Source organism: Amblyraja radiata, chromosome 2, assembly GCF_010909765.2.
Source record: "Amblyraja radiata isolate CabotCenter1 chromosome 2, sAmbRad1.1.pri, whole genome shotgun sequence".
NCBI classification, from domain to species: Eukaryota; Metazoa; Chordata; class Chondrichthyes; order Rajiformes; family Rajidae; genus Amblyraja; species Amblyraja radiata.
In genome coordinates, this window is record NC_045957.1 from 146784621 (window position 1) to 146812216 (window position 27596).

Genomic DNA, 27596 nt, shown 5'->3' on the forward strand with positions numbered 1-27596 from the left:
TCGAAGGGCGTGCGCAGCGTCTCGACGCCATACGCAGTGCCTTGATGCCGTACGTCACGCGGGAACCTCCCGCGGACTACGCTTGAACTTCATGTCGCTCACTCGACCTCCGCGCAGCCCCCAGTTTGGTCGCGCTCGCCGCATGCAGGCGCATGCTGGTGGGACCGGCCCTTTACGGGGATCACTCTACCCCCGCGCGGCTCCCGCTTCCGGTTTGGTCGCGCTTGCCGCATGCAGGTCGCATGCTTGTGGGACAGGCCCTTTACATTGTTTTTAGAGGTTTACTGCTAGTGACCACAATTTGTATATCATGCCAACAGGGGGCCGATGGAGAACCTGGTATTTCTGGGAAAGAAGGTCCCAAAGGAATCAGAGGCCGCAGGGTAGGATATTCATTCAAATCTCAATTAGTTTGTTTTGATTCATCCAAAATGTAGAATTATGCATTCTGCTGAGTTTTATTGTCTTTTTCCCCCGCCTTGTTCCTGTAAGATCCTATACTAGATTGAAAATTCTGTCAATGTGTGCCTGGAGGTGCACTGGTGTGTCTTTGTCACATGGTCCATACATCTGAATAGTACAAGCCACAGAACAAGTCCAGCAGTATGATTACGTGTACTTTCTTGAAACATGGTTTCTGGAACCATCGAGGACCAGAGGACATTGGTTTAAAGCAAAGGGGAAAAGATTAAATAGGAATCTGAGGGGTAACCTTTTCGCACAAAGGGTGCTGGGAGTATGAAACGAGCTGCCAGAGGAGGTAGTTGAGGCAGGGACTATCCCTACGTTTAAGAAACAGACAAATATGTGGATCGGACAGGTTTGGAGGGAAATGAGCCAAATGCGGGCGGGTGGGACTGGTGTAGCTGGGACATGTTGGCTGGTGTGGACAAGTTGGGCCAAAGGGATGACATGGTTGGCTGCTCCACATTCACAAGCTGGGCTCTGACGGAGCCCCCATCTCCACATGCTGGCATTGAAATGCCCAACTCCTGTACCAAGTCTGTTGAGCTTCACCCATGTTCCTCTCGGGAGGTCAGGCCCTGGACAGCTTTTATCTGGTGAAGTGATGTAGCTGTGGAATGGAGATGAGGTTGCCTTCCACTCCTGTGACAACTTGGTGGCTATCCAGTGTGCTATCCAGTGTGGTCCCCCAACACAATATTCCACCACTCACCCGTTCCCCCAATGCAACCCATCCCCCAAGGCAATATTGCACCACTCATGCATAGCCCCCAACTGCACAGGCGTGGCTCATTTCCCCTCATCCCCCAGCACTCCCTCCCCCTCCTCTACACCCTGCCTCTTTTTCCCCTCCCCAATCTATCCCTCACCTCTCCCTCCCTTTCCCCTACCCTGTCCCTCCCTCCCTCCCTCCCTCCCTCCCTCCCTCCCTCCCTCCCTCCCTCCCTCCCTCCCTCCCTCCCTCCCTCCCTCCCTCCCTCCCTCCCTCCCTCCCTCCCTCCCTCCCTCCTTAACTTCTCTTCCCTACCTACCCCCTCCTATCCCTCTATCCACCACTCCTCACCTCCCCCTCTATTCCCCACTCCCTACCTCCCCCACTCCCCCGCCTCCTCTGTCAATTTCCGCTCCTCACCTCCCCCACTTTCCCCCTCTCACTCCCTATCCCTTCCTCTCCCTTAATCCCCCCACTCTCCCACCTCACCTCCCTCCTCACTTTCCCCTCCTCCTCCTCCTCCTCCTAAACCCAAAACCCTCCCTCACCTCTCCTTCACTCGCCTTTCCCCTACTCTCAGTGACTACCTCCCTCCCCCCTCCCTCCCTCCCCCCCTCCCTCCCCCCCTCCCTCCCTCCCCCCCCTCCCTCCCTCCCTCACACACACACACACACACACACACACACACACACACACACACACACACACACACACACACACACACACACACACACACACACACACACACACGTAGGGTGAGACCGGACAGAGTGGTTTATGTACTCCTCAGCCAAATAATGAGGAGGTACTTAAGGCACAGTAATGGAACAGTAACTTAATGTTATTATCCCATAAAACTGAATTTTAATGTGTCAGTCATCCGTGCCGAGTTAAACGTAAGGAAGCATAAATAATGCTTCCCATCTCCTATGCAGATTGCTGCTATTTGGTGCTATCCCTGCAATCTGTAGTGAGCACTCTTAATGCTTATGGTTTGACAACCCGAGCCGCAGAAACGATCTCTCAGAGTCTGTAAGTCGATGAATTGATTATATCATGCAGAGGATGGTTTCAACATCACAACTGAACCAGCATCTTTTTATCCGGAATTAACCATGTAAGGTTTTATGTTCATTCTTCGCCTCAGCAGGAGCCATAGGTATATAACCCAGGCAGGCACTATGAAAACCCGGAAGCGGGAATCTTGCTGAATTTTGCAAGACCCGTCTATTGAGGCCAAATGGAGGAAGACATAAAAGAACATTCCTTCCTAGTGTAGTGAGAATGCACCCTTCGCCACTGTATGCCTCGTTCACTGTTGATTGAAACTGGATGCAAGCAACTCAATAGTTAGTGTTCTATCAATCCACATTGTCACTAAATACTTTGTGATCACACATTCATTCTGTGTTGTCATTGATTTTGCATAATAATACACCAGTGCTAAATGCGGTTTGATAAAACTATCACCGGATACTTTGATTTGATTGTACCTTTGTGATTAACATATACCACCACCAAAGTGTATCACCTTGGACTTGTGCATGTCCTTTAATGCACAGAATGCACCTGGTGTCCATTGGCAGTTGATATCATGACTGAACACTTGATAACTCGTGCTAATCCCATCTGCCTCCATAACTAGAGATGGTATTAGTAAATTACCCATCTTTGGGCAATAGCATCAGTTTGGAAATGACTGAAGATTTACGGATAAGAGGTTTTAGTGGAGCAAAGCTGTCCATCATTGTGACTTTGATTGTTTCAGCTAAAAATAGCAGAGGTCTAATTTTTTGTCTCAGAGCTGATCCCAGACCAATTAATGGATGATTGTATCCCAATAATCAATAGTTTTAGTTGGTATCAACTTAATTTAAATTTAACTGGACGGGTGAGAACCAATTCCTCAAATATAGCTATGTGGCTGATAAGGCTAATTTAGTAAAATACAGTATGTTCAATATCATCCAGATTGGCCATGCTACTTATTTGTTAGCTCTGTGCAGCCGAAGCACTGATAGTAGTGATTTAGTAAATAATGTGGAAACGGGAGTTAGCCCATTTTGTAACGCCCTGAGTGTATCGTTGCCTCATCCAGTTAAATTTCAAATATCTTCAACCCTGTGAGCGGAAATGATCACATGGAAGTTATTCAGAAAAGTCTATACTGCACATGCGGGTTGAGGCTGTTGACAATGATCAGTCCACATCCCATTCTTGTGAGCCTTGTCTTGAAAGGCAACTCCAACCATATCTGTGTGCAGTATAAACTAATCTAGTGTTATCCCAAACCAGTGTAAATATTCAAACCAGTTTAATATTACCAACTTGTATCCGTGACTGGAGACATCATCGATGAGGTTCCATACCTTTATCCGAATGGGAGGACTTATACAACCCGACCCAGGAGCTGCCTCAAACATGTGTGCATGATTTTACATCTGCTCCTGGGAGGTAGAGGAGCTCGAGTACGAGGTTGGCGCATCTTCCAGGAAGGCCGTTCTGGGCTGTGGCCTAAAAAAGACCTTTGTCCTGATTGTACGGCCTTCAAGCTTTCACCAGCTTCAGTTCATCGTGGTTTGTGGTAGGTGCGTAGGGGTGCTGCCGTCGAAGATGTGAGGTCTTGCGTGATGATGTGGCCTTCTTGAACCCGACGGCCACTCGTCGAGCTCCTGCTGCTGGTAATGTTGTTCCGGCACCCCCTGCACACTTGTGGTTTCTTCAGCCAAACCCCTGTCTTCAGAGTCAGCCCAGAAGTGACTCCTAATGCTCCCCTCTGTCGAGGGAGATGCATTATGCAGCCCTCAATAAGGTGCTGCCATGGGCATCCCTGGACCCCCTGGTGACTAGGCTCCATATACCGGAGCATGTCACATTGGAGCTTCTGATCCATCAACTGCTCCATGCGGGATATGCAATCACTGTTGCTCCCTGTCGGCGGTGAGTCTTCACAGCCTGACTCGTCCGAGTCTTTGGCCTGTCCGACTTCTGCTTGGCTTTCCCACCAGTCTGAGGTGTCGATTCCGACTGTGCAGGTGCCAGGTCGGAGACTGCTGATCAATAGCGATCCAGGTGCAGTCTACAGCTGCTGACTGCCCGCAATTCCGCGGTCCTCCGCAGTCAGTCTGGATGCGGTCCATTCCTGTAACATATTCTCACAAAATAGCACAAAGCGACCTTCGAGTAAGGAATTTACCTGCATGTCCTTTTTAAACCTTCTGCTGCGGGGCAACGCTCCTCCCGAGCCTGGGCTCATGGTCGTGGTTTGTTACAGCTGGGGTTCCTCTGTGGTCCTTGTAGAAACACTTCCATTGCGGGTTATTTCTCCCCCGAGCTTTTTCTCCGCGGTCCCTTATAACAGGGCTTCTCCACGGTGTTCTCCAGTCGGGGCTTTCTTTCCCCCCCCCCCCCCCCCCCGATCTGGGTATCCCCGCAGTAACTGCAGCCGGGATATCCCCGCCGTCCCTATAAAAGGGATAGCCGCGATTTACAAAGTCGGGGAGGGGGGATATCCTGCTTCGGGGGGGCGGGAATATGAAGCCGCTGGTTTAACTGCCACGGGCACAGTAGGTGACTTACTGCCGTCCGCTCCTCGCATCCCGCAGTCTACGAAGCGGGTTCTCAGGTCGCTCCCCGTATTCCACGGTCTCCGGAGCGGCTATCCGGTTGCCCCCGGCACCAATATGAAGCCGCTGGCACCACCGCCAGCGGCTCGAAGGTGAATCCACTGCCGTCCGCTCCCCGCTTCCCGCAGTCTCCGGAGCGGCTGTCCAAGTGTCTCCGGCACCAATATGAAGCCGCTGGCACCACCGCCAGCGGCTCGAAGGCAAATGCACCGTCGTCCGCTCCCCGCTTCTCACGGTCTCCCGAGCGGGTTCTCCACCAATATGAAGCCGCTGGTTCTACTGCCAGCGGCTCAAAGGTGAATCCACCGTCGCTCGCTACCCGCGTTCCGCGGTTCCAAGCGCTTAGGTCCGTGGGCGGGATTCCCCGTGACCGGGGTTCCCTGTAGTTCGAGACTGGGGTTTCCCCTCCGTCCCGACTTTGCCCCGGACTTTTAGCAGGACCTCTAAGTAGAGGTTCCTGCAAGAAGATTTAACCTGAAAGTTTAAAAAAAAACTTACCTCAGGTCTGTTGCTGGCAGGAGAATCACGTTGACCCTGCCAGTCGTCACACAATGCGATAGACGATATGATACACATGTGTACTGGACGGGGTCTTCACGTAGTCACTCACATGACTCCGAAGTAAAATTGTATATTTTTCCCTGATATTCCACCTCCCTAAATGCAACGTACAAGCAGTTACGTACCGTTTGTGATCTGTGGCCAGGTTGTCCTTTGAGGCCCTGGTGGAAAGAAAAGATACATTTTAAATAACGTCTCTAATTTCTCATTCTTCTTAAGATTCCCTATCCCCTTCTACGTAAGATATTAACATTTTGCTGTTTATGGATATGTGACACATTCTTTTCCAGACACCTTTTCTTCACATATGAACAGTGATTTTTTTTTGTGTAAAATAGTTATTGTTCATAAGTGGGATTACAGAAAGTTCAACTGTTTTTTCCTACTCAGTCACAGAGTCATGGAGTCATACAGCATGGAAACAGGCCCTTTGGCCCAACTTGCCTATGCTAACCAAGATGCCCCATCTGCACTAGTCCCACCTGCCAATTGTTTGGCCCATATCTTAACCTTTTCTATCCATGTACCTGTCAAAATGTATTTTAAATGTTGTTATAGTACCTGCCTCAATTACCTCCAATATCAACGTTCCTTATACCCACCACACTCTGTATGGTCATCTGGCCTCAGCAGGCTCCAAGCAGAAGACTGCTTCTAGAGCCATGCTGAAGTAACTGGCCCTAACTACTTCTTAATAGAGTAGTTAGTTAATAATCCTGCAATCAATCACAAGTGTGAAAACGCACACATCCAGATTCAGGGACAGTTTCTTCCCAGCTGGTACCAGGCAACTGAACCACGCTACCACAACTAGAGAGCAGTGCTGAACTATTATCTACCGGGATCCGATCACCCGGCGCGGGGGAGCTGAGATCTCCCCGATGCAAGAGCTTGATCGTCCCGATGCGGAGGGCCTGACCGCGGGCTACGGGAGCCAAGATCATTCCGTCAACGGAAGGCTTGATGTCCCCGACCGCGGGAGAACAAAGAAGGGAAGAGATTGAATTTCTTTTCGCCTTCCATCACAATGAGGAATGTGGTGGAGTCACTGTGGTGTATTTTATGTTAAAATGTATTTTGTGTGTCTTGTTGCTTTTTATTGGCATGACTGTATGGCAAATCAAATTCCTCATATGTTACTAATCATACTTGGCTAATAAAGTATGAATATGATTATGATTTGAGACCCTCGGACTAACTTTGATCGGACCTTATTGGCTTTATCTTGCACTAAACGTTATTCATATTATTCCCTTTATCATGTATCTGTACACTGTGAAAGGCTCGTTGTAATCATGTATTGTCTTTCCGCTAACTGGTTAGCACGCAACAAAAGCTTTTCACTGTACCTCGGTACACGTGACAATAAATAAACTAATCTAAACTAAACTCACTACTAACTTTCCTGCTTTCAAGGCTACAACTTACCATTTCTCCAGGAGGCCCAATCGCACCTGGATCTCCAGCCTCACCATCCCAGCCAGCTGTACCCTAATTGTATAAGAATATTACATTATTTCTCATCCACAAAATTATCAGTATTGATGAAATGTAATTAAGATAGATAGAAAATAGACAATAAACAATAGACAATAGGTGCAGGAGTAGGCCATTCGGCCCATCGAGCCAGCACCACCATTCAATGTCATCATGGCTGAACATCCACAATCAGTACCCCATTCCTGCCTTCACCCCATATCACCTAACTCCGCTATCTTTAAGAGCCCTATCTAGCGCTCTCTTGAAAGTATCCAGAGAACCGGCCTCCACCGCCCTCTGAGGCAGAGAATTCCACAGACTCACAACTCTGTGTGAAAAAGTGTTTCCTCATCTCAGTTCTAAATGGCTTACCTCTTATTCTTAAACTGTTGTCCCTGGTTCTGGACTCCCCCAACATCGGAAACATGTTTCCTGCCTCTAGCGGGTCCAAACCCTTAATAATCTTACATGTTTCAATGAGATATCCTCTCACCCTTCTAAATTTCAGAGTATACAAGCCCAGCCATTCCATTCTCTCAGCATATGACAGTCCCGCCATCCCGGGAATTAACCTTGTAAACCTCAGCTGCACTCCCTCAATAGCAAGAATGTCCTTCCTCAAATTTGGAGACCAAAACTGCACACAATACTCCAGGTGTGGTCTCACTAGGGGCCTGTACAACTGCAGGAGGACCTCATTGCTACCCAACTCCTCGTGTTATGAAGGACAACATGCCATTCGCTCTCTTCGCTGCCTGCTGTACCTGCATGCTTACTTTCATTGACTGATGAACAAGGACTCTCAGATCCCGTTGTACTTCCCCTTTTCCCAACTTGACACCATTTAGATAATAATTTGCCTTCCTGTTTTTGCTAACAAAGTGGATAACCTCACATTTATCCACATTAAACTTCATCTGCCATACATCTGCCTACTCATCCAACCTGTGCAAGTCACCCTGCATTCTCATAGCATCCTCCTCACAGATCACACTGCCACACAGCTTTATGTCATCTGCAAATTTGCTAATGTCACTTTGAATCCATTCATCCAAATCATTGATGTATATTGTAAATAGCTGCGGTCCCAGCACCGAGCCTTGTGGTACCCCACTAGTCACTGCGGTTTGAGAAGGGACAACAATTACAGTGTGGTGATTGGTTTTATGAGCACTTCTATTGAAGATTATTAAATATATCTGTACTTTCTTTAGGATCTACTTAGACAATGTTACGCAAATGAAACATCCTTTCTGGGTACAGTTGATGAAATATTCATCCAAATTCTCGTTCATAAAAAACATTAACAAACCTAACACTGCCAATCCTACACTTGGATCACAGAGTCTGGTTTTAAAAGTTAACTATGTAAAGTTTGATTTTACCCAAATCTATCTATCTATATTACTAAAAGTCTGTTCTTGACTGCTTTTGGCCCACTGTGCTGCGATTTCTGAGAGAGCGCCACCACCTACGGCTGTCATTTTTAGCCACCTCACTCAGAGCCCACATCTGCCTTCCTGGACCAGAGGATTTTTCCCATCGATGAAAAATCAGAGAGATATTAATGTTTTTTAAAAATTCACCATTCTCTCTGCTGCCCCTGCTGGAGGGAGGGGGAGGGACTATAAAACCAGGAAGTGGTGTACCTCAGTCTCTGCAAGACGGAGGTCTGCACTTGGGCTAATACATAACTAAAACTCTGATCTCGTGCTTTTCCGGTTTGCATGGTTTTTCTAATTGCACAAATACGGTACACGATAGAGCTACGATTTTTCGCCAGGTTACTCACCTTTCCCCTGCGCTGCAGCAAGCAACAAACTTCATTCCGTTCGGTGGTATATTGTAAAAGTTATCGAGGATTAAAAACCTTAAAAACCGCACTGCGCAGATTCGTAGAGTCAGAGCCACGCAGATTGGTCTCTTCTCCTGTCAGTCAATGCCACGGCCGGGATGGTGATGTCCCGTGTGTGTGTGTGTGTGTGTGTGTGTGTGTGTGTGTGTGTGTGTGTGTGTGTGTGTGTGTGTGTGTGTGTGTGTGTGTGTGTGTGTGTGTGTGTGTGTGTGTGTGTGTGTGTGTGTGTGTGTGTGTGTGTGTGTGTGTGTGTGTGTGTGTGTGTCCCTCTCAAATTCCGCGCAAACTGGCCACCCACCCGCTGCTGCCACACAGCCCGTCCCTGCCCTGCGCACCCGCCTAGTTGCCTGCCTGCTCGGTGGGCACCACAAATTTCGATGAGCTGGTGGAGAAAATGTCCCCAGAGAAGGCCGTGAGGGTGAGTTACTGCATCGGCTGCGGAGGAGACCGACCTGGGGAGATGGGTAGACCGGACCAATTTGAGATTCCAGCTACCAAGACAGATGTCTACAGCAATTCGTTCTTCCCCCGCATAATTAAAGCATGGAATAATCTTCCCCCTACCATGGTTACCCAACCAGATACAACTAAATTTAAGGTAGCTCTTTCTTCCCAAAAACCCTCTCTGGCTTACGTCTTCCCTCCACCATCTCCAGTTTAAATTCCATTTGGAATATTTTGGAGGACCAAGAAACCAAGAAACCAAGCCCGCCATTGCCGCAGAGGGTGGGTGGGGGAGAGGGGTTAGTGATGAGGGAGAGAGAAATGGGACCAGGGCCTCCACTGAACCTCCACTGGGCCTCCACTGAACCCCGTCCCTTGCGGCCACTGCCAGTGGTCGGGGGAGACGATAGACAAGATACAAGAAGAGGGGAGAGAGGAGTTTGTGAGTGAGGCGGGACAGGTCACCGCCAGTGGGGCTGGAAGGGACATCACCATCCCGGCCGTGGCATTGACTGACAGGAGAAGAGACCAATCTGCGTGGCTCTGACTCTACGAATCTGCGCAGTGCGGTTTTTAAGGTTTTTAATCCTCGATAACTTTTACAATATACCACCGAACGGAATGAAGCTTGTTGCTTGCTGCAGCGCAGGGGAAAGGTGAGTAACCTGGCGAAAAATCGTAGCTCTATCGTGTACCGTATTTGTGCAATTAGAAAAACCATGCAAACCGGAAAAGCACGAGATCAGAGTTTTAGTTATGTATTAGCCCAAGTGCAGACCTCCGTCTTGCAGAGACTGAGGTACACCACTTCCTGGTTTTATAGTCCCTCCCCCTCCCTCCAGCAGGGGCAGCAGAGAGAATGGTGAATTTTTAAAAAACATTAATATCTCTCTGATTTTTCATCGATGGGAAAAATCCTCTGGTCCAGGAAGGCAGATGTGGGCTCTGAGTGAGGTGGCTAAAAATGACAGCCGTAGGTGGTGGCGCTCTCTCAGAAATCGCAGCACAGTGGGCCAAAAGCAGTCAAGAACAGACTTTTAGTAATATAGATAGATAGATTTGGGTAAAATCAAACTTTACATAGTTAACTTTTAAAACCAGACTCTGTGATCCAAGTGTAGGATTGGCAGTGTTAGGTTTGTTAATGTTTTTTATGAACGAGAATTTGGATGAATATTTCATCAACTGTACCCAGAAAGGATGTTTCATTTGCGTAACATTGTCTAAGTAGATCCTAAAGAAAGTACAGATATATTTAATAATCTTCAATAGAAGTGCTCATAAAACCAATCACCACACTGTAATTGTTGTCCCTTCTCAAACCGCAGTGACTAGTGGGGTACCACAAGGCTCGGTGCTGGGACCGCAGCTATTTACAATATACATCAATGATTTGGATGAATGGATTCAAAGTGACATTAGCAAATTTGCAGATGACATAAAGCTGTGTGGCAGTGTGATCTGTGAGGAGGATGCTATGAGAATGCAGGGTGACTTGCACAGGTTGGATGAGTAGGCAGATGTATGGCAGATGAAGTTTAATGTGGATAAATGTGAGGTTATCCACTTTGTTAGCAAAAACAGGAAGGCAAATTATTATCTAAATGGTGTCAAGTTGGGAAAAGGGGAAGTACAACGGGATCTGAGAGTCCTTGTTCATCAGTCAATGAAAGTAAGCATGCAGGTACAGCAGGCAGCGAAGAGAGCGAATGGCATGTTGTCCTTCATAACACGAGGAGTTGGGTAGCAATGAGGTCCTCCTGCAGTTGTACAGGCCCCTAGTGAGACCACACCTGGAGTATTGTGTGCAGTTTTGGTCTCCAAATTTGAGGAAGGACATTCTTGCTATTGAGGGAGTGCAGCTGAGGTTTACAAGGTTAATTCCCGGGATGGCGGGACTGTCATATGCTGAGAGAATGGAATGGCTGGGCTTGTATACTCTGAAATTTAGAAGGGTGAGAGGATATCTCATTGAAACATGTAAGATTATTAAGGGTTTGGACCCGCTAGAGGCAGGAAACATGTTTCCGATGTTGGGGGAGTCCAGAACCAGGGACAACAGTTTAAGAATAAGAGGTAAGCCATTTAGAACTGAGATGAGGAAACACTTTTTCACACAGAGTTGTGAGTCTGTGGAATTCTCTGCCTCAGAGGGCGGTGGAGGCCGGTTCTCTGGATACTTTCAAGAGAGCGCTAGATAGGGCTCTTAAAGATAGCGGAGTTAGGTGATATGGGGTGAAGGCAGGAATGGGGTACTGATTGTGGATGTTCAGCCATGATGACATTGAATGGTGGTGCTGGCTCGATGGGCCGAATGGCCTACTCCTGCACCTATTGTCTATTGTTTATTGTCTATTTTCTATCTATCTTAATTACATTTCATCAATACTGATAATTTTGTGGATGAGAAATAATGTAATATTCTTATACAATTAGGGTACAGCTGGCTGGGATGGTGAGGCTGGAGATCCAGGTGCGATTGGGCCTCCTGGAGAAATGGTAAGTTGTAGCCTTGAAAGCAGGAAAGTTAGTAGTGAGTTTAGTTTAGATTAGTTTATTTATTGTCACGTGTACCGAGGTACAGTGAAAAGCTTTTGTTGCGTGCTAACCAGTTAGCGGAAAGACAATACATGATTACAACGAGCCTTTCACAGTGTACAGATACATGATAAAGGGAATAATATGAATAACGTTTAGTGCAAGATAAAGCCAATAAGGTCCGATCAAAGTTAGTCCGAGGGTCTCAAATCATAATCATATTCATACTTTATTAGCCAAGTATGATTAGTAACATATGAGGAATTTGATTTGCCATACAGTCATGCCAATAAAAAGCAACAAGACACACAAAATACATTTTAACATAAAATACACCACAGTGACTCCACCACATTCCTCATTGTGATGGAAGGCGAAAAGAAATTCAATCTCTTCCCTTCTTTGTTCTCCCGCGGTCGGGGACATCAAGCCTTCCGTTGACGGAATGATCTTGGCTCCCGTAGCCCGCGGTCAGGCCCTCCGCATCGGGACGATCAAGCTCTTGCATCGGGGAGATCTCAGCTCCCCCGCGCCGGGTGATCGGATCCCGGTAGATAATAGTTCAGCACTGCTCTCTAGTTGTGGTAGCGTGGTTCAGTTGCCTGGTACCAGCTGGGAAGAAACTGTCCCTGAATCTGGATGTGTGCGTTTTCACACTTGTGATTGATTGCAGGATTATTAACTAACTACTCTATTAAGAAGTAGTTAGGGCCAGTTACTTCAGCATGGCTCTAGAAGCAGTCTTCTGCTTGGAGCCTGCTGAGGCCAGATGACCATACAGAGTGTGGTGGGTATAAGGAACGTTGATATTGGAGGTAATTGAGGCAGGTACTATAACAACATTTAAAATACATTTTGACAGGTACATGGATAGAAAAGGTTAAGATATGGGCCAAACAATTGGCAGGTGGGACTAGTGCAGATGGGGCATCTTGGTTAGCATAGGCAAGTTGGGCCAAAGGGCCTGTTTCCATGCTGTATGACTCCATGACTCTGTGACTGAGTAGGAAAAAACAGTTGAACTTTCTGTAATCCCACTTATGAACAATAACTATTTTACACAAAAAAAAATCACTGTTCATATGTGAAGAAAAGGTGTCTGGAAAAGAATGTGTCACATATCCATAAACAGCAAAATGTTAATATCTTACGTAGAAGGGGATAGGGAATCTTAAGAAGAATGAGAAATTAGAGACGTTATTTAAAATGTATCTTTTCTTTCCACCAGGGCCTCAAAGGACAACCTGGCCACAGATCACAAACGGTACGTAACTGCTTGTACGTTGCATTTAGGGAGGTGGAATATCAGGGAAAAATATACAATTTTACTTCGGAGTCATGTGAGTGACTACGTGAAGACCCCGTCCAGTACACATGTGTATCATATCGTCTATCGCATTGTGTGACGACTGGCAGGGTCAACGTGATTCTCCTGCCAGCAACAGACCTGAGGTAAGTTTTTTTTTAAACTTTCAGGTTAAATCTTCTTGCAGGAACCTCTACTTAGAGGTCCTGCTAAAAGTCCGGGGCAAAGTCGGGACGGAGGGGAAACCCCAGTCTCGAACTACAGGGAACCCCGGTCACGGGGAATCCCGCCCACGGACCTAAGCGCTTGGAACCGCGGAACGCGGGTAGCGAGCGACGGTGGATTCACCTTTGAGCCGCTGGCAGTAGAACCAGCGGCTTCATATTGGTGGAGAACCCGCTCGGGAGACCGTGAGAAGCGGGGAGCGGACGACGGTGCATTTGCCTTCGAGCCGCTGGCGGTGGTGCCAGCGGCTTCATATTGGTGCCGGAGACACTTGGACAGCCGCTCCGGAGACTGCGGGAAGCGGGGAGCGGACGGCAGTGGATTCACCTTCGAGCCGCTGGCGGTGGTGCCAGCGGCTTCATATTGGTGCCGGGGGCAACCGGATAGCCGCTCCGGAGACCGTGGAATACGGGGAGCGACCTGAGAACCCGCTTCGTAGACTGCGGGATGCGAGGAGCGGACGGCAGTAAGTCACCTACTGTGCCCGTGGCAGTTAAACCAGCGGCTTCATATTCCCGCCCCCCCGAAGCAGGATATCCCCCCTCCCCGACTTTGTAAATCGCGGCTATCCCTTTTATAGGGACGGCGGGGATATCCCGGCTGCAGTTACTGCGGGGATACCCAGATCGGGGGGGGGGGGGGGGGGAAAGAAAGCCCCGACTGGAGAACACCGTGGAGAAGCCCTGTTATAAGGGACCGCGGAGAAAAAGCTCGGGGGAGAAATAACCCGCAATGGAAGTGTTTCTACAAGGACCACAGAGGAACCCCAGCTGTAACAAACCACGACCATGAGCCCAGGCTCGGGAGGAGCGTTGCCCCGCAGCAGAAGGTTTAAAAAGGACATGCAGGTAAATTCCTTACTCGAAGGTCGTTTTGTGCTATTTTGTGAGAATATGTTACAGGAATGGACCGCATCCAGACTGACTGCGGAGGACCGCGGAATTGCGGGCAGTCAGCAGCTGTAGACTGCACCTGGATCGCTATTGATCAGCAGTCTCCGACCTGGCACCTGCACAGTCGGAATCGACACCTCAGACTGGTGGGAAAGCCAAGCAGAAGTCGGACAGGCCAAAGACTCGGACGAGTCAGGCTGTGAAGACTCACCGCCGACAGGGAGCAACAGTGATCGCATATCCCGCATGGAGCAGTTGATGGATCAGAAGCTCCAATGTGACATGCTCCGGTATATGGAGCCTAGTCACCAGGGGGTCCAGGGATGCCCATGGCAGCACCTTATTGAGGGCTGCATAATGCATCTCCCTCGACAGAGGGGAGCATTAGGAGTCACTTCTGGGCTGACTCTGAAGACAGGGGTTTGGCTGAAGAAACCACAAGTGTGCAGGGGGTGCCGGAACAACATTACCAGCAGCAGGAGCTCGACGAGTGGCCGTCGGGTTCAAGAAGGCCACATCATCACGCAAGACCTCACATCTTCGACGGCAGCACCCCTACGCACCTACCACAAACCACGATGAACTGAAGCTGGTGAAAGCTTGAAGGCCGTACAATCAGGACAAAGGTCTTTTTTAGGCCACAGCCCAGAACGGCCTTCCTGGAAGATGCGCCAACCTCGTACTCGAGCTCCTCTACCTCCCAGGAGCAGATGTAAAATCATGCACACATGTTTGAGGCAGCTCCTGGGTCGGGTTGTATAAGTCCTCCCATTCGGATAAAGGTATGGAACCTCATCGATGATGTCTCCAGTCACGGATACAAGTTGGTAATATTAAACTGGTTTGAATATTTACACTGGTTTGGGATAACACTAGATTAGTTTATACTGCACACAGATATGGTTGGAGTTGCCTTTCAAGACAAGGCTCACAAGAATGGGATGTGGACTGATCATTGTCAACAGCCTCAACCCGCATGTGCAGTATAGACTTTTCTGAATAACTTCCATGTGATCATTTCCGCTCACAGGGTTGAAGATATTTGAAATTTAACTGGATGAGGCAACGATACACTCAGGGCGTTACAAAATGGGCTAACTCCCGTTTCCACATTATTTACTAAATCACTACTATCAGTGCTTCGGCTGCACAGAGCTAACAAATAAGTAGCATGGCCAATCTGGATGATATTGAACATACTGTATTTTACTAAATTAGCCTTATCAGCCACATAGCTATATTTGAGGAATTGGTTCTCACCCGTCCAGTTAAATTTAAATTAAGTTGATACCAACTAAAACTATTGATTATTGGGATACAATCATCCATTAATTGGTCTGGGATCAGCTCTGAGACAAAAAATTAGACCTCTGCTATTTTTAGCTGAAACAATCAAAGTCACAATGATGGACAGCTTTGCTCCACTAAAACCTCTTATCCGTAAATCTTCAGTCATTTCCAAACTGATGCTTTTGCCCAAAGATGGGTAATTTACTAATACCATCTCTAGTTATGGAGGCAGATGGGATTAGCACGAGTTATCAAGTGTTCAGTCATGATATCAACTGCCAATGGACACCAGGTGCATTCTGTGCATTAAAGGACATGCACAAGTCCAAGGTGATACACTTTGGTGGTGGTATATGTTAATCACAAAGGTACAATCAAATCAAAGTATCCGGTGATAGTTTTATCAAACCGCATTTAGCACTGGTGTATTATTATGCAAAATCAATGACAACACAGAATGAATGTGTGATCACAAAGTATTTAGTGACAATGTGGATTGATAGAACACTAACTATTGAGTTGCTTGCATCCAGTTTCAATCAACAGTGAACGAGGCATACAGTGGCGAAGGGTGCATTCTCGCTACACTAGGAAGGAATGTTCTTTTATGTCTTCCTCCATTTGGCCTCAATAGACGGGTCTTGCAAAATTCAGCAAGATTCCCGCTTCCGGGTTTTCATAGTGCCTGCCTGGGTTATATACCTATGGCTCCTGCTGAGGCGAAGAATGAACATAAAACCTTACATGGTTAATTCCGGATAAAAAGATGCTGGTTCAGTTGTGATGTTGAAACCATCCTCTGCATGATATAATCAATTCATCGACTTACAGACTCTGAGAGATCGTTTCTGCGGCTCGGGTTGTCAAACCATAAGCATTAAGAGTGCTCACTACAGATTGCAGGGATAGCACCAAATAGCAGCAATCTGCATAGGAGATGGGAAGCATTATTTATGCTTCCTTACGTTTAACTCGGCACGGATGACTGACACATTAAAATTCAGTTTTATGGGATAATAACATTAAGTTACTGTTCCATTACTGTGCCTTAAGTACCTCCTCATTATTTGGCTGAGGAGTACATAAACCACTCTGTCCGGTCTCACCCTCTGATATCCAGAATATGAAGGTATCGTCAGCTTAAAACCTCCCAGGCCTAGGGACGCAGAGATATGGGTTGTAAACATTGTACTACGTCACTTCACCGATGGGCACCAGCAACATCCCTGTCCATGATCATACTCACGTACTAGTGATTACGCCATGGCACTAAGTACAGCGCTATGGGTCCAGTCATTGCAACACTGGATAGGATGATCATATCTGCAGGCTATAATAACATGTTTTGTTTATGATTAATCAAGCAGATTAAACAGGGACACAAGACCAAACTAGAGTTGCATATCCCATGGACCTTGGGTTGCGTGTGATCACGTATTTACACCAGTATGTCAAGGTTCCTAAGAGCCTTATAGACTGACAGCAATATTATTAGTTACATAAAATCTTGTTAGAAGGATTCACTACGGACCTTCTCCAGATGGTTATATGGGTCTGGTATATACAGGAGTGTACATTGACATTGAGTCTCACTCCACCAGGACCGCTATACCTCAGCAGCAGGGATGGACCACATCCTAGCGGTTGCAGGATGGTCAAACTATTGATCTGTCCAAATATTCAGAATAAACCTATTGCCAGATCAGGGGTATTTGCCAACTCTATGTTAGGTATGGTTCATACTTCCTCCAGGTTGAGGGAGGTTACTATTGCCACTATTATTCATTAATAGCATCAACATGTCTATATCTATGTCATGTCTGAATGCATTCTTAATGTTCACTCATCATTGGCCTACTGATGCAGTGTATGACGCCTGGACTCGGTTCCACGGCATGAAATCACAGAGCTTTAAAATCTTCACGTAGTCACTCACGCGACTCCGAAGTAAAATAGTAAGATTAAACGAGAACTTACCAGTTTGAAGTTTGATCTTTATTTTATGAGGAGTAAAGTTGAGGGATTACGTGCCCTCCGCTCCAAGCCCTCTATCATAAAGTTCAACTGGTATTATGGTTCTCTTATCTTACTATGTTCAGTTCAATAACTGTTATCTGTGATTTCACACCGCTGCTTTGAAGATTGACACGCATGCGTACTGGACGGGGTCTTCACGTAATCCCTCAACGTTACTCCTCATAAAATAAAGATCAAAATTCAAACTGGTAAGTTCTCGTTTAATCTCACTATTAACGGCACGACCACTGACAGCATTGATATATGGAAAGGGCTTGGTGTCCAAGTGCATAACTGAAGGTGGAATCTCATGTCGGTAGGGTGATAAAGAAAGCTTTTGGTGTGCTGGCCTTTATAAATCAGAGCATTGAGTATAGAAGTTGGGATGTAATGTTAAAATTGTACAAGGCATTGGTGAGGCCAATTCTGGAGTATGGGGTACAATTTTGGTCGCCAAATTATAGGAAAGATGTCAACAAAATAGAGAGAGTACAGAGGAGATTTACTAGAATGTTGCCTGGTTTCAGCAACTAAGTTACAGAGAAAGGTTGAACAAGTTAGGTTTTTATTCTTTGCAGCGCAGAAGGTTAAGGGGGGACTTGATAGAGGTCTTTAAAATGATGAGAGGGATAGACAGAGTTGACGTGGATAAGCTTTTTCCATTGAGAGTAGGGAAGTTTCAAACTAGAGGACATGACTTGAGAATTAAGGGACAGAAGTTTAGGGGTAACATGAGGGGGAACTTCTTTACTCAGAGAGTGGTAGCTGTGTGTAATGAGCTTCCAGTGGAAGTGGTGGAGGCAGGTTCGATTTTATTATTTAAAAATAAATTGGATAGGTATATGGATGGGAAAGGAATGGAGGGTTATGGTCTGAGTGCAGGCAGATGGGACTAGGGAAGAATAAGTGTTCGGCACGGACTAGAAGGGCCGAGATGGCCTGTTTCCGTGCTGTAATTGTTATATGGTTATATGGTTATATGGTTATAGCTCCCTGAAAGTGGCAACACAAGTAGATAGAATGGTAAAGAAGGCATATGGAATGTTTACTTTCAGAGGTTGGGGCATTGAGTACAAGAATTGGGACTGGCATAGTGCAGCTCTAAAGGACATTGTTTCGGCCACATTGGAGTATTACCTGTTGTTCTGGTCACCCCATTATAGGGAGGATGTAGTTGCTTTGGAAAGGGCGGTGAGGAGACTTACTGTAATGGAGCTGGTATTACAGGGTATTAGCTACAGGGAAAATTTGGATTGACGTTCTCTGGATTGCCCAAGTTACAGGGAGATCTCATAGAAGTGTCCAAAAATATGAGAAACAGAGATAGGGTAGAAAGTAAGAACCTTTTTTTCCCCAGGGTGAAAAAATCAAACACTAGAGGGCATAGCTCTCAGGTGAGTGGGACAAAGTTTACAGGATGTGTTTGCAGCATGTTTTTACACAGAGGTGGTGAGTGCCTGGAACATGTTGCAGGGGTGGTGCTTGAGGCAGATACAATTGTGGAATTTAAAAGACTTCTGGATAGGGATATGGATATCGTGAGAATGGGTTATGTGCAGGCAGAGAAGAGTTAGTCTTGGCAATAATGTTTGACAAGGACCTTGTGGGCTGAAGGGCCTGTTCTTGTGCTGTAGTGTTCTATGTTTTATGTTCTATGTTCTAAGGTACAATCTGATAGTCAAGTTTTCTGCATAGAATGTTTGAAAGCTTACAATTTTGCAATTTCCTTGCAGGCATGTGAGCTTGTAAATTACATAAGAGACAACTGTGGTAAGTGACAATCTCTTCCCCTTGAGTAATATTTTTAAAGCTGGAATCTCTCACTAAATTTGTAGAATTTTAGAAATGTTAAAAAAAAATGAAAAGAAAATGTGTCTAAATGTTCTTAAATTCAAGTGGATTTTCCAATCTGGCAGGGGAATTGGGTTATGAGGGAGAGATAGAGCAGCCATGAATGATTGAATGGCGGAGTAGGCTTGATGGGCCGAATGGCCTAATTCTGCTCCTATCACGAATTTAAGAATTATTATTTTAAAATCTCGGTAATTATTTTAAGAGGAAACAATACTAAAATTGTATTTGGCATTAGATGGCGGAATATTATAAAATGTTCTTTCTCCTCATCTTGAAATTGAATTGAATTGATCAAATGATTGTGGCCTCTGAATGCTGCGTTTGGAACATTACTGATGTGTGTGGGTCCCCTGGACATATTCAGCTAATTTGACATCAAGTTGATAATAGAAGTTCCTGGTGCGGAAAGTTTAAATCCTCACACGGGTGTAGTAGGCTAGGCTTGATGCTGATGCTGGGGAATGTTTTCTTTGATGTACTGTCTGAACTAATGCCAAAGGGAAAAACTCGGCACTAAAACTCATGGTTACACAGGGCTTTGAAAATCAGATACCAAAATCACATGGTGAGCAAATCCACTTATAGAAAGAGTGATTAAGATTATTGATTAACTTTGCGAAGTAAAAAATATACTTCATTGTATTAACTTTACTTCCTCTTTCATTTCTCTAGCCTGCAGTTCACAAAGTAAGTGGCTCTTTAAAAAGTTTTTCAAGATAAATTATTGTACCTGCACTTTTCTCGAATAAATGTCATCTCCAAATGCAAAATGTTGTTGCATTCTTTCAGGAAGTGGAGCGTGTCCATCCTACCCCACGGAGCTGGCCTTTGCTCTGGACACATCTGCAGATGTCACTCCTGCTATATTTGAAAGGATGAAGAAAATTGTAATTAGTTTTGTGCAGGATATTGACATCGCTGAAAACAACTGTCCCACAGGTGCCCGTGTGGCTGTCCTTACTTACAGTAACGAAGCTAAGCCTTTCATTCGGTTCCCTCGCTTTAAGAAAAAAAAGGCACTCGTGCAAGAAATAAAAGGTCTAGCTCATGATCGATCAAGAAGCATCCGCAATATCGGCAACAGTATGCAGTTTGTTGCCAGAAATACTTTTAAACGGGTTCGTAATGGTGTCCTCGTGAAGAAAATAGCTGTGTTTCTCACCAATGGAGGATCGCAGGACTCTGATGCTATGGCAATGGCTGCCACACAGTTCAGTGCTTCAAGTATCATTCCCGTCATCATCTCCTTAAAAAGCATCCCTGAGGTGAAAAAAGTTTTTAAGGTGAGGGCTATTCCACATTTCCGTTTTATACATTCTTTGTTTAGTTTGAGATACAGCATGGAAACAGGCCCTTCGGCCCGCCGAGTCCACGCCGTCCAGCGATCCCTGCACATTAACACTATCCTACACACACTAGGGACAACTTACATTTATACCTCGTCAATTAATCTAGAAACCTGTACATCTTTGGAGTGTGAGAGGAAACCGAAGATCCTGGAGAAAACCCATGCAGGTCACGGGGAGAAGGTACAAACTTCGTACAGACAACACTCATTGTTGGAATCAAACCCGGGCCTCTGGGGATGCAAGCGCTGTAAGGCAGCAATATCTCTGCACTGTCGTGCCGCCTGTTCAATGTTTATTCTCTGTAGGGTATCACTGTACTGGAATTATAAGCAGTCAGATATGCATAATTTAAAATGTCGATCACATTCATTTTATGACGAATAGTTACACATGGGAAGTTACGATCTGTAGGGGCGCGTGAAATAGAATTAATTAGTGCCTTCCAGAAGAAGTTGATTAGATCCCTGAAAGAAGATAATTTGTAGGGAAATGGGGTGAGAATGCGAGAAAGGATTGTTCCACTGGGACGGGCACCTTCTGTTCTAGCAGTTAGAAACAAAGAAAATAGGTGCAGGAGTAGCCATTCGACCCTTCGAGCCTGCACCGCCATTCAATATAATCATGGCTGATCATCCAACTCAGTATCCTGTACCTGCCTTCTCACCCCCTGATCCCTTTAGCCACAAGGGCCACATCTAACTCCCTCTTAAATATAGCCAATGAACTGGCCTCAACTACCTTCTGTGGCAGAGAATTCCACAGATTCACCACTCTCTGTGTAAAAAATGATTTTCTCATCTCTGTCCTAAAAGACTTCCCCCTTATCCTTAAACTGTGACCCCTTGTTCTGGACTTCCCCAACATCGGGAACAATCTTCCTGCATCTAGCCTGTCCAACCCCTTAAGAATTTTGTAAGTTTCTATCCAGTCTTTCTTCATATGAAAGTCCTGACATCCCAGGAATCAGTCTGGTGAACCTTCTCTGTACTCCCTCTACGGCAAGAATGTCCGTAGTATTAAATTATCATGGAGCAGAACCAATCTATGACATCCATTTGTAGCACAAGTCTGAGAAGAATATTTCCCAAAATATACGATACGATGTGATAGAACTTTATTTATCCCAGGTGGGAAATTGGTCTGCCAATAGTCATAAAACAAAACTAGGTACACGAAACATGAAATTAAAATGATGTGGAAAATCTAGGATGGTGATGTGCAAAGATTGGGGAGGGAGGGTGGGAAAAGGGGAGCCAGTCTACCCCACCACAGAAGGGGGATTGACAGCCACAGGGAAGAAAGATCTCCTGCGGCATTCCGTACTGCATCTAGGTGGAACCAGTCTGTTGCTGAAGGTGCTCCTCAGGTTGACCAGTGTGTCGTGGAGGGGGTGAGCTGTGTTGTCCATATCCTCGGTGCTTGGAGCTTAAAGGATCCTATGAGCATCCAGCAGATAACCGTGTATAGCCCGGTCTGTCCAAATCATTCCATCATCCCATACAGAGAGAAGTGGCCACAAAAACACCAAACCCCTGCAGTATCCCATCTGCACAACCCTATCAGGGATTGGAAAGAAGAAAATGCTTTTGTCGATGATGGAACTTTTTGGCCAAGTTAAGACTCTATAACCCTGTCCCACTTAGGTGATTTTTTCGGTGACTACAGGCGACTAGGCTGTCGCCACATGGTCGCGGGGTGACACCTGCATGGTCGTGAGTAGTCTGCTCAAGTCACCTAAAGAGTTGTAACGTTTTTCTGGTCGCCACTGGATTTTGAAATGTTCAAAACTTTTCGGTGACTGTGGGCTTGACGTAGCTTGGCTTCTCCTGACGTAGGTGCTGTCGTAGGTTGTCGCCAGGAGGACGCATGTTGTCACCAGGAAACGTTGGTTGTCGCTGCCTTCCATTGAAATCCATTGGCGACAACCTACGTCAGCCTACGTCAACCGGTGACAGGTAGCGGCGACTGAATTGTCTTCAGTTGTCGCCGGCTGGGTCCTGGCGTGTCGTAGCTTGTCGCGGGTGGACGTAGGTTGACTTTGGTTGTCGTAGGTTGTCGCCTGTGTGGTCGTAGGTTGTCGTAGGTGTGGTCGTAGGTGGACGTCCTAATGAGTCGCCAGTTGATGATAGCTTGCCATGGCTTGAAGCCAACTAGGTGGTAGGCTGTCGTTGCTTGGCGTAAACGTTGTTGTGGGGGGGGGGCAGTTGCTGCTTTTTCGGCGACCTGCTATGACTGTGATAGTTGCCGGCAGTCGCCGAAAAAATCGCCTAAGTGGGACAGGCCCTTAACATTTTTAACGATTCCGAACTTGAAGGGTACAAGATGGTGCTGGAAAGATGGTGACTCTTGTGTAGTGCCTCAGTGCTATCTGCTATTCTTACAGTCTTATAATCAAGTATGATTAGGTTTATGTATCGTGAGATTTTGACTGAACTGTATGCAAAAAAGGAATTTCCCTGTGCCTCAGTACATGTGACAATAAAGTACCAATGAATCATTGAGGATTAGATCAGCATATGGGAGTCTTGAGACTTCATATGAGGCTAGCAAGGATCACCTGCCCTTCTGCTTTACAAGGAAAGTTAAGATTTACTACAGGGTTACGTCTGGGCAAGGAACTGGCTCCTCTCAGTTTCATCTCATTGAGGACTCTCTGCTCCAGTGCTGATGCAATGGAATTGCAAATAGGTTCCTGATTAGATTGTTGTATCGTATCTGCACAATTAATGATGAGCTGCGGCTTCTCATTTCAAATGAGCAGAAAATGTAAGATGGGATAGAAAATAAGATTAAGAAGGGCATCATGGTGGTGCAACGATCGAGTTGCTGCCTTACAGCGCTTACAGCGACGGTGACCCGAGTTCGACCCCGCATACGGGTGCTGTCTGTACGGAGTTTGTACGTTCTCCCCGTGACCATGTGGGTTTTTTCCTGAGATCTTCAGTTTCCTCCCACACTTCAAAGACCATATAACCATATAACCATATAACAATTACAGCACGGAAACAGGCCATCTCGACCCTTCTAGTCCGTGCCGAACACGTATTCTCCCCTAGTCCCATATACCTGCGCTCAGACCATAACCCTCCATTTCCTTCCCGTCCATATAACTATCCAATTTATTTTTAAATGATAAAAACGAACCTGCCTCCACCACCTTCACTGGAAGCTCATTCCACACAGCCACCACTCTCTGAGTAAAGAAGTTCCCCCTCATGTTACCCCTAAACTTCTGTCCCTTAATTCTCAAGTCATGTCCCCTTATTTGAATCTTCCCTACTCTCAGTGGGAAAAGCTTATCCACGTCAACTCTGTCTATCCCTCTCATCATTTTAAAGACCTCTATTAAGTCCCCCCTTAACTTTCTGCGCTCCAAAGAATAAAGCCCTAACTTGTTCAACCTTTCTCTGTAACTTAGTTGCTGAAACCCAGGCAACATTCTAGTAAATCTCCTCTGTACTCTCTCTATTTTGTTGACATCCTTCCTATAATTAGGCGACCAAAATTGTACCCCATACTCCAGAATTGGCCTCACCAATGCCTTGTACAATTTTAACATTACATCCCAACTTCTATACTCAATGCTCTGATTTATAAAGGCCCGTACAGGTTTGTAGGTTAATTGGCTTGGTATAAATGTAAATTGTCCCTAGTCTGTGTAGGATAGTGTTAATGTGCGAGGATTGCTAGTCGGCGCGGACCCGGTGGACCGAAGGGACTGTTTCCGTGCTGTGTCTCTCAACTAAAACTGGCTAATATATACCGAGCTGGGACGGTTAGAATCAAGAACCGTAGTTATTTAAGTAAAGTGCATTATATGTTTGTTAACCTTGCAGATTTATTTTTCTTTAGTTCTAAACCAACTTCCTTTTACATTTTTATTCCCAAGGATGCAGTGGTCGTGTTGCCAAGACAACTGCAAAGGTCCCAAGAACTTTTGAGTCAGGTCCATTCATGCACTTTGTGTTATGGTATGTTTTTAAATTAATCAAATTCAACCTGTAATATGCTAAGATCTCTTCTGCTCTCACTTACTTTTCAAAATAATTTACATCATAAGGAATGGGAGTAGAATTAGGCCATTCGGCCCATTAGATGCAGGAAAAATGTTCCCAATGGGGACGCCATTTAAGACTGAGGTGAGAAAAACATTTTTCACCCACAGAGTTGTGAATTTGTGGAATTCCCAGCCACAGAGGGCAGTGGAGGCCAAATCACTGGATGGATTTAAGAGAGAGTTAGATAGAGCTCTAGGGGCTAGTGGAATCAAGGGATATGGGGAGAAGGCAGGCACGGGTTATTGAAAGGGGACGATCAGCCATGATTAGAATGAATGGCGGTGCTGGCTCGAAGGGCCGAATGGCCTCCTCCTGCACTCACCTATTTTCTATGTTGCTATGTTTCTATGTAAGTCTACTCCGCCATTCAATCATGGCTGATCTATCTACCCCTCCTAACGCCATTCTCCTGCCTTCTCCCCATAACCTCTGACATCTGACTTCCTGGTGTTGCACTTGCTGTCTGATGTTTTGTCATCATTTTCTGTTGTAAGTTCCTTTCGATGTGTTGTATACCCGAGGCAAAGCTGGTACTGCAGGTTTGTGTCTGCCAGTAACTCAGCCTTTATATTCAATCGGTTCTTCTTCCCAGATTGTCATACGATTTCCCCTCTGTAATGTACAATTAAAATATATACACCATTCATAGTAAAATAATTTACTTTCTAATTGGGACTGAATTATGTATTTTTATACCCATCTAATGCACCTTGCACCTTGCTTTGTGCACCTTGCACCACAAACTCTCCTCTCCACCCCATCCCTCAATCTTTAGAAGAGTCATTGACCGACAACATTCACTGGTTTTTCTTCCAATCGACACTGGTAAACTGGCTGAAGTTTTCCGATATTTCCGTTTTTGTTTTAGGATTCCAGCATTGGTGGTTCTATTTATTTACCATTATTGAACAAAGCCCTTTGGATTTGTCCTGCCCACCTCATGGTATCATGTTTTTGATCATGATTTCTATCATTCACATACTTTAAACCTATTGGGACATATGGAATGAAAGTTTCCAATTTTAATCTCACCTTTCATAATGTACAGTATTTATAACTGTGAGACCATTGGATTATCTTTGATTGGACTTTACTGGACTTTATCTTGCACAAAACGTTATTGATGTTATTCCCTTTATCATGTATCTGCACACGGTGGATTGCTGATTGTCAATCAATCAATCAATCAATCAAAACTTTATTGTCATTCAGAAATACATCGATATATGCAATTCTAAACGAAATTCCGTTGCATTTGGCTCCCCGTGCAACACAAAAATAAACAGAAGGATAAAATGGATAAAAAGATAAAATGGATAAAAAGATAAAATAGATAATGGTGGCTGCCCATTACATGGCATTCAAGAGTCTGATGGCTCGGGGAAAGAAGCTGTTGCAAAACCTTGATGTTCTGTTCCTTATGCTGCGATATCTTTTGCCCGAGGGCAGCAGAGTGAACAGTCCATGATGGAGATGTGTGGGGTCCTTTATAATACTGTTGGCCTTGGACAAGCAACGTTTGCTTGCAATGTCCTCGATTGAGGGGAGAGAAGTCCCGATGATTTGTTCAGCCATCCTCACCACTATCTGCACGGACTTCCAGTCGGAGGCTTTACAGTCCACAAACCAGACAGAGATGCAGCTGGTCAGAATACACTCTATGGTGCCCCTGTAGAAAGTGGTGAGGACAGGATGGGGGAGGTGAGCTCTTCTCATCCAGCGCAGAAAGTGCAAACGCTGCTGCCCTCTCTTAACTAGTGATGCGATGTTTTGTGACCAGGTCAGACTGTTAGTGATCATGTATGGTCTTTCTGCTGACTGGTTAGCTTGCGACAAAAGCTCTTCACTGTTCACATGACAATAAACTAACCTCGACAATATATGATTTTGTTGATTATATTTCTGGCACGTTCCAACTTCAATGCCAGAAAATAATATTTCTACTATATATTTCATAGGTAATTGGTTACATTTTGATTCCATACAACTTTAAATTACAGCAAATAAATGCACATTTAAAAATGTGGGTCAAACTCCAAAATATTGGTCAATAAATATGTTTTCTTTTTTCAGATCAGTGTAAACCAGATGGCAAGTGTGCAGGAACTGGCCCTCCCCCTGCCTTTCCCGTAAACCTGGATATTGCGTTTATTCTTGATGATGTAGATGAGATGGAATCTGCACATTCCGAAAATGTTCAGCATTTCCTAAGTTCCATGCTTAACGAGTTTGTGATTTCCGAAGAGCCAAAAGCTTCCAGTCTTCATCCTAGAGTGGCTATTGTACAACATGCTGGCAGTTATGACAAAGAACCGTTTAACCTGGAGTTTGGGATTTTGGATTACAACGCAAAAACACTGAAAAAGCGACACATCCAAGAGTCATTTGATCAACCAGAGGTCACCTCCAGCCTTGACCGCACTGTTGAATGGAGCCTGAAACATTTCTTCTCAAATGATACAAAGCAGACGACACACAGGGTTATTTTTATAATACTTTCAGCCGACACAAATATTGATGAGAAGAGATTGCTGGAAATATCACAAGATATCAAATGTAAAGGATTTGCTGTCTTTGCGTTGGTTCTCGGAGAGCGATCCAACGTTGCAGCCCTGAAGGAGTGTGTCAGTTCTCCTCAGGATCAACATTTAGTCCATCTGCACAGAGCTCTGGAGATGGAAATGGAATATGCACAAAGGTTTGCAGTAGCCTTCCTGAAAAACCTGGAAGGTAAGTGGGCTGGAACTTTGAGGAAACTTTATGATAAAACGATAATTTATTACCATGCATTACTGACGCTACAATCTTAATACATATATTTATACCGTACTGTTTGATAAGTACTAGAAATAAGAACTGGAGGATGCCTTAAAGACTTATGCCCCTGTCCCACTTAGGAAACCTGAACGGAAACCTCTGGAGACT

At 45.6% G+C, this 27596-nt stretch overlaps 1 protein-coding gene across 1 annotated transcript; it reads left to right on the top strand.

Annotated features, from left to right (window-relative positions):
* The first annotated feature begins 322 nt into the window (after window positions 1-322).
* Window positions 323-27481, top strand: LOC116985542 (collagen alpha-6(VI) chain-like). The gene is made up of 8 exons (XM_033040330.1): window positions 323-383; window positions 11579-11641; window positions 12909-12944; window positions 19144-19180; window positions 19937-19951; window positions 20054-20547; window positions 24503-24584; window positions 26745-27481. The coding sequence occupies exons 2-8, from the start codon at window positions 11639-11641 to the stop codon at window positions 27479-27481; spliced, it is 1404 nt and encodes a 467-aa protein (XP_032896221.1). The 5' UTR covers window positions 323-383; window positions 11579-11638.
* Window positions 27482-27596: the final 115 nt, after the last annotated feature.